We start from the raw sequence: 8,429 nt of genomic DNA, 5'->3' as shown, positions 1-8,429 counted from the left end.
TTTTTAATGAGAAAAAATTATCATCTTTCTCATAAGAAAAGCAGCCTTGCATAAGTAATCTATTGAAGTTTTTGCATTTCTGGGGTGGGGGAGATGGCAAAAAACTCTTCAGATTTCCTGACAACTGATGACACAGTGTACTGTAGAAGATGCATATTCTTGTAGCTGTTTTTCCTTGTTTTCATGTGGCTAACAGTTTCTGTGTTTTGCTCAGGTTTTATAAAAAGAGAAGATGGGATCTGGCTGCCTGAAAGTTACGAAGTACTTCCTTTTCCTCTTCAACCTGCTTTTCTTTGTAAGTATTTGGAGTATGGAGTCTGTGTGCAGTGTGGATTCTATGTGGCTTGTCTAAGTTAAGCACGAGTCGAATCCTAGTAGCCTAATAAATTAGAGAATTATAGTATTGGTTAAGAAGATGTAACAAATTCTGGAGGGGAAAAACCCAGAGGAAGCTGTTTGCATACTTTGAAAGATCTCTTAGCTTCAATGCAGCAGCCTTCTGATAGAGGAAGATGAATGAAGACCAAATTATTTCTGAACCAATAAAGGAATAATTTATCAGTGGATATTGTAATTATATCTGGAGATTGATCAGGACACTCAAGGTTATGCCTTAGAGAGCAGCTTGGAAACTGGAGGGGGCCAGTTTTGGAAATGTATTTTCCTATTGGGCTTTGGCATGGGCATGTGGTCTTTTATGTGTGTGTAAAGTGCCGTCAAGTTGCAGCCGACTTATGGCGACCCCTTTTTGGGGTTTTCATGGCAAGAGACAGGTGGTTTGCCAGTGCCTTCCTCTGCACAGAAACCCTGGTATTCCTTGGTGGTCTCCCATCCAAATAATAACCAGGGCTGACCCTGCTTTGCTTCTGAGATCTGACGAGATCAGGCTAGCCTGGGCCATCCAGGTCAGGGTGGCATGTGGTCTACGGCTGCCTAAATATATTGTGTTCTGGAAAGTGGTTTCAGATTGTTATGTTGTGTTTTACCTTAAAATGATGCTACTTATTGCTGGTAAACAAAAACAATATTACCTAGGCTGTCTTCAGTGCAATCCTAAACAGAAATAAGCTTTCTAAGTCAGTGGATTTAGAAGGGTGTAATTCTGTTAAGGATTGCACTGTTAGTCTTCTCCAGCAACACTTAACATAAAAGCCTACCCAGCACAAAAATGTGTGAACGGCTACAGAAGACTCTTTGTCAGGCTGAGGAATGCCTATAAGCAAGACTCGTGATTTATGACACTCCTGGAGCATCTCAGAGCTTCATTAGTCAGTCTGAGTTTTGTGTGTGCGGTGTTCCTTATCCCTAATAGCCGGGCATAGTATATCATGTGCTAAAAAAAAATAGGCTGAGAGTGTACAATATCGAATAGTGCGTTTTTAAATACGTTACGTTGCTATCTGCAAAAGGCAAATCACTGTCAAGTAGTGTAACAGGTCCACTTTTTAGAAAAAACAGAGCAAAGTACAGGCTGGAGAGTTACAGTCTTCACAAAACCACTGTATATCAGAGCTGGTTTTTTTGTCATTGTCCTGTTGCAGGGTCAGTAGAGGGCTCTCTTGGTAATCATCTCAATAAGCATATTGCCTGTTTAAAAGGTAAATGTTCCCTGTGCAAGCACCGGGTCATTCCTGACCCATGGGGTGACGTCACATCCCGACGTTTACTAGGCAGACTTTGTTTACGGGGTGGTTTGCCAGTGCCTTCCCCAGTCATCTTCCCTTTACCCCCAGCAAGCTGGGTACTCATTTGACTGACCTCGGAAGGATGGAAGGCTGAGTCAACCTTGAGCCAGCTACCTGAAACCGACTTCCGTCGGGATCGAACTCAGGTCGTGAGCAGAGCTTGGGACTGCAGTACTGCAGCTTACCACTCTGCACCATGGGGCTCCTATTGCATTCTTACCTGAATGTTTATCTGTGGTGCCAAATTCCAGGGTAAGGTTTCTAAAGCGGAGGGACTAGCATCTTCCAGGGTGACAGTGAGTATAGGGGGGATCTTTTATTTAAAAGGGGGTTATACATCTGTTGCATAGAACTATTAGGAACCACCTTACCCACTCCTCATCTCTGTACGTTGCACCCTCTTCCACATTAAGAGGCTTCATATGCCCACTTCTCTAGGAGTGATGGTATGAAGCTTCAAGTGAGAAAGGATCTGATTTCAGGCTCTATACTGTTGCTGGGGTTAGCAGTGGTGTATTCTGCCCCTCTGCTACTCTCTTACATGTCTCATACTGTAAGTTAAAGGCAAGCCCTTTTCTTATAAAAACAACCAATCTGACAGTGCCATCCTAAGCAGTTCTTAAATAATAATGGCAGGTGTTGGGCACACTGGTTCCAAAATGGTTTAGCATGCCTGGCTGCCAAGTTGTAGCAAGCAAATTTGCAGAGGTCATATGTAAAGTTCTTCTGAAAGCCTGCCTCAAACGATGCACTGTGTGCATTTTTTCTGACACCCATGTACTAGAGAATGCATTATCTGTAACAAGATTTTGAAGATTTAACTTGCACATCCCTCCTCAAAGGATGTGCTTGAATTTAAATAGTCAGTAAAATCAAGGGCTATATCCTCTTGCATTTGGGGGGAGGATGGGGAGAGACTCCAAATTGGTAGTCCTTTAAAAAAAACCTTCCTTTAACGTATCAGTCACTGTTGGAGCCAGTTTTGAAGGGATTGTACTTATGGCAGTGTGTAGAAGTGAATGACTTGCCATATTTGTGAAAGACTGACTGGTAAGTCATGTGTTATACTTGGAACAGACTCTCAGAAGTATTGAGGAACTGCCACTCAGGAGGGCTTCCCTTTTGTGCATGTGTTTTAGTGAGCTTCCTATTCAGCTGCATGTGCCTACAGTGTCTAATGTCTGCCTCTTGTGTAGAAACAAAACTCAAGTGACTTTAGGAAACCATAAGAACAGCATCTTCCTCCCGTCATACCACAACTGAATAATCTGCCAAGGTTTCTACAATGGTGAAGAAGACACAAATGTCCATGTTGACTAGAATCCTTCTCCATCTAAAATTGAAGCATCAGTCATTATCTAAAATTCTAGAGACTCTCACTTCTCAACTGACTCTTTTAGTTATAAATACGTACCGAAGGCACATGATTGTTTGGAAGGGAGAAGCTGTTGTATTGTGTGCCATCTGTTCTGATTAGGGTGAGGGTTGTGCCTCATCTCTTGTTCTAACCTGTAGTATCCTTGTTACTGTAGTCTTTTTTGGCTCAAGGAAGTCTTTCATTGGCAGTGGTCTTGCCAAATGAGTGGAGGACTTTACTTATACCTACACCACTCTGGGGTTTAATAGAAAAACCCTCTTTCATATGCATTTTTGGTGCTTCCATTCATCTTGGTTCCTCTAGGGTAAAGAGTGAATGGACTGTACTGGGCAAAATATCCTGCTACAGTACACTTGCAAGTAGATAGTTTCTCTTTTTGAAGAGACCTCACTTCACAAAGTTCAAGAGAAACCTTTTTCTAAAGGGAAGTTTCAGGGGAAAGAGAAGTTGAGCATTGCCTTGGGATCATTGCCTGTATGATAAGTGGTAAAAGGTTGCAATTAACTTGAACATGCTTTTGCCCCTTACATGTTCAACTTGTGCACAATAGGAGAGACATGCAAAGGAGAAACTTAGAAGTGAAAAGTGTTTGTATTTTTGGTTGTGGTCCATATTTCTAATGTATTCAGCAGTGCCTCCACTGCAAATTGTAGCTCTCTTCCAGCTTTGACATTCTTTTTCAAATGCTGCACATCACGAAATAAGAGACTGTTTTACAAAGTTGTGAATTAATGGTTTCCTTTTCCTTTGTTACCTTTCCATCATGTAACATGTAATACTGTAAGAGTGTCTGCAGAAAAAAGCTGTCCTAGATGATGCATCTGGGACACATCTGGAGCTGGTTTTCAATTTGCTTTAGCCACTGTGTCCCCCCCCTTCTGTTTGCTTTCCTTCCATCTCTGAACAATCAGCATTCCAATTAATGCTGCCAGGGACCAAAGGTCATGGATGGCTTTAGCATATAATGGAAAAATCTTAAAGAGCCACTGCAACAAGGGTACTAGGCAGGACTAAGGCATCAAAATCCCTGTTGGAGATGAAGTTCCCATCTGTCCCCTACTTTAGCCTAAAGAGAGGGCTGGGCAGCTTAATTTTAAGCTACACTTAATGGTATGGGGCCCTGACTCTGCAGTACAGCAGCTGCTTTGCATGGAGTCCCAGGTTCAATCTGTGGCATCTCCAGTTTAAAAGATAAGGTAGTAGATGATGCGAAAGACCTCTACACGAGACCCTAGAGAGCTACTGCCAATCAGAGTAGACGTAAGACCAGTGTCTTTCAAGGACCTGAAAAGTGCCTAGTGCAAGAGGAATGTGCTCCACAGCACATGACTTCTACCACAACCGATGAAAAGGAGCACAGGTGGAGAAAAAGGTGTAGAATCCAACCCATAATCTGACCATGGCTCCCAGTTCATAGCTTAATTCTGGTCTACACAGTCTTCTAGTTCAAATTTACCCCACTTAATCTCAGTCATACCAAATTCACCTGTGCTGTGCTAGAACAGAACTTCAGATATTACATGAACTATCAGGAAGGTAAGTATTACTTCTTCCACTCGCTGAGGTGGTGCATGGTGATGCTCTTCACTCATCAACCCAGCAGTCCCTGCTCTTTGCCAACTGTGGACCTCGCTCCTGCTTTCCCCCTCGGTCGTAGTCTCCTCTGCTGTCCCTGCTGCTGTTGCACAGATGCTGCAAGAGCTTCAAGCTAATTGCTTTAACTAGGCCAAAACTGGCAGACAAAAAGCAACTCTCACTGACTTATCTGAAGCCTGGAGAAATCATTTGGCCCCCAATCAGGTATCTTCCATTCACTGAACAGGTCCTTTCTCTAGCTTATGGCCACAACTGCAGTGCTAATGTTCTGCCCATTTCAAGTCAACACTGATTCTACTAGTGCTAATATAGGTGGTGAAGGGGAAAAATGCAGAATGACTCAGATACTGGACTCCAGCGTTCACCGTGGCGGTATCCGATCCCTAGTTGACTAGAAGGCTAGGGTCCCGAGGAATGTTCATGGGGAGCAGCCACAGATGTAATGATTTTATTCTCCTCTACCAAACTTATCCTTGAAGGCTCATGTTAGACCCCTAAAAGAAAGACGGTGCTGGGAAGGGTAGAAGTACACACTTTGTATGGCATACATGCTTCTGTTTTGTGCTTTACTGTGTCTTGTCACATATGTACTGGTTTAAATACAGCACACCTGCCTGCTGCATAAAGTGTGAAATGGTCCAGGGGCTGGGCTGCATGTCAGGTGAATTGGTCTGGCTCTGTCTTCTGTCAAAGAGTTGCCATGGAGACCCTGAGCTTGCATTCTCAACAAAGGGCAAGAGGGTGCAAAGGAAACTCAATCTGAGTGTGCTGAGGGAAGAAACAAGGTACCTTCCAATGGCCTGTGGGAAATGCTTTGCCCTGTAGTAACCATGCTCATCCTTCTCATTTCCACAATGCTTTAAGAAATCGGTGGGGATTTTTCCGTCTTTGTCTGCTTCCAGTCCTTGCACGTACCCCTTCCCCTCCCCGCTTTTTAGCCAGGCAAGCCAAGTATGTTGTTTTGGAGTCCGGTTGGGATGCCTCGGAGCTGACAGGAGGTGGATCCAAGCTGTTTGGCTGAATAAGCTTAGATCCAAACAGAAAAGTATTTTCCCACATTTTGCACAGAGAAGGGGAAAGTCTCTTGAGGGAGATGATTTGCTGAAGAGGGAAGCAAACAGTGGAGGAGAAGCGGTGGGGGGGAAGACTGCTGGAATTCTGTTTTGAAGACGTTTTTCTGATAAAGGCTTTGCTGGATTTCCCCTGGTTAGGCCACAGGTGACAGGAAGCAACTGGTCTCTAGGCACTCTTCTCCTTCCCCTCCCCCCAAGTGTCTTCTGCACTGACACTACCTCTAGGACCAAAGAAAAATCTTCTTTCTTTCTGCAGCTTAATGGCATCTAACCCAGTGGGAACTGAGCCTGTCAACATCCAGGCTAGAGTGACAGGCTCAGCAAGTCATTCTGCTTAGCACACAACATAGCAATTTTGTAATAAGTTGTTCATGGGAAGGTATCTTACCCCATATAAAATTGCTCCTGTGAAATGTCTCCCTGTACTCATGAAAACGTGCCTTTTTGGTATTATGATGGAATAAAGTGAGACTGCAGAAGAAAAGTTAATTTTTGTACCCTGATTTTATTATGGTATTATGATGGAATAAAGTGAGACTGCAGAAGAAAAGTTAATTTTTGTACCCTGATTTTCTCTACCTCAAACCGGCTTATAATCACCTTCCCTTCCTCTCCCACAACAGACACTTTGTGAGGTAGGTGAGGCTGCGAATGTTTGGAGAGAACTGTGACTGGCCCAAGGTCACCCAGCAGGCTTCATGTGGAGGAGTGGGGGAAAAAACAGTTCTCCAGATTAGAGTCCATTGCTCATGTGAAGGAGTGGGGAATCAAATGTGGTTCTCCATATTAGAGTCTGCCGCTCTTAACCACTACACACCACGCTGGCTCTCTAGACTACAGACCTGTTCCTTCAAGGGGAGTGCAATTCTGCACAATCGACACCTTCTGCACAATCGACACCGGTCAGATGCCTTCTGCTCATCAGTAGCACTTCATCCTGTCGGGATTAAGCTTCCATTTTAGGATAACTGGCAGAGAAGGAATTTGAAAACGGGTCTCCGTTATATTGCATGCTGGTCCATGTAAACTGTTCACATGAGAAGCAGGTGTGAAATGGTGGCTGTAGGCTTCCTGCTGAGATGTTAGTATCTTTTGATCTTTTTTCTTACCTAGGATGCTAGGAGCCCTGTGGCGCAGAGTGGTAAACTGCAGTACTGCATTCCAAGCTCTACTCACAAACTGAGTTCGATCCCAACGGAAGTTGGTTTCAGGTAGCCGGCTCAAGCTTGAAATCAGCCTTCCATCCTTCCGAGGTCGGTCAAATGAGTACCCAGCTTGCTGGGGGGTAAAGGGAAGATGACTGGGGAAGGCACTGGCAAACCACCTCGTAAAACAAAGTCTGCCTAGTAAACGTCGGGATGTGACGTCACCCCATGGGTCAGGAATGACCCGGTGCTTGCACAGGGGACCTTTACCTTCTTTAAAGGCTGCTTTAGTTGGTAAGCCAGCCTTAGAATATCCATTGAAATATAATCCTAGAACTTCTAATTCCAGTGCCTAGAGCAAAAAAAGTCAGCTGAACTAAAGTGTGGCTGTCTTTTCTGCTGCTCTCTAGTGTCAACTTTGCAGAGGCCACACCTTGTCTATAGTCCCTGTGAAGCAGATGAGCTATATTGACTGCTTTTTGGACTACTTAGTTGCTTTTCAAGTTTGTCTGGATTGCTGTGCCTCTGAAGAGTTTTGTAGGTCAGCCTTGGGCCAGTGAAACTCTGTGTTTCTGCTGACAGCATAAATTATGATGTCTTAAGGATCAGACCAATTGCTGCACATAATCTTGTAGGCTGAATGTTCCAGTTTTTTCTCAAAAGACAAGAACTTAAAGCTTCTGTTTGTCCCTCTTTCTGATGAGCAAGTTGGCATGGTGTGAACTCCTACATGTTTGTTTCGAAGCCTCCTGCAATGTACTTGATATTTAATTTCTAAAACAATAATATAGCTCAGTGATGAGTATAAAACACTGTGCACATACCCTAAGGCATACTTTGCATTTTCTGTCTTCTAGCACTGAGAATAGATATGCATCTTCTTTCTCATGCAAGACTAGTCACTGCAACTGTTCAGTACTTCAGTAGAAATGGAAATGTTCATTTTTGGGGGGGGGGGAAACCCTTTGAAATCCATACACACACACACATATATATACACACACCCTTGTTTGGATAGTGTTGAATCTCTGTCGAACAATGGTAATACAAAAATGTTTAGAAGCCACCACTTAACAGAGGACATGGCTTTAACTTAAGAGGGAAACTCAAGAGGGAAAAAATGCTACTCAAGTTGCATATGCGTCAAATGCCATGCTGTAGCTAAGAAGGGTAGTGTAATTGTTTATGGTCACAAAAGGAGTATCGATCCTGACAGTTTTTCGTGGAACATTGTGGTAGACTGCATCATGGTGCCAGATAGATCACTGTTTTGGTTCTGTAGTGGGGTTTTTTTGGGGGGGGGGGGGACGGCTCATATGCAAGCACAAACTTCTTTACTTCTAGTGATGGGTCTAACGCCAATGTCAAATATGAGCCAGTATCTCATTCCTTCTCAATTTACTGTATTTCTACTGAATTTGCCCTGTAGCGTCAATTCAAATTTTTAGTCTCAAATTAAACTTGGGTATCCTTCTTCCACCCCTCCCTTTTAATTAACTGCCTCAGATGTATGGATGCCTTGAAGCAATTCACAAATTTAAATTGAAGGGAA

At 43.5% G+C, this 8,429-nt stretch overlaps 1 protein-coding gene across 1 annotated transcript in view; it reads left to right on the top strand.

Moving 5' to 3' along the window:
* Positions 1-211: 211 nt before the first annotated feature.
* Positions 212-8,429, top strand: part of CD82 (CD82 molecule) — a 30,640-nt gene continuing 22,422 nt past the window's right edge. Inside the window, exon 1 of the mRNA XM_056851428.1 lies at positions 212-295. Coding sequence (XP_056707406.1) covers positions 233-295 — 63 coding nt within the window. The 5' untranslated portion in view covers positions 212-232. The remainder of the gene's footprint in view (positions 296-8,429) is intronic.

This window comes from Euleptes europaea, chromosome 6 (genome assembly GCF_029931775.1).
Source record: "Euleptes europaea isolate rEulEur1 chromosome 6, rEulEur1.hap1, whole genome shotgun sequence".
Classification (NCBI taxonomy): domain Eukaryota; kingdom Metazoa; phylum Chordata; class Lepidosauria; order Squamata; family Sphaerodactylidae; genus Euleptes; species Euleptes europaea.
This window is presented reverse-complemented; position numbering and strand designations above follow the sequence as displayed.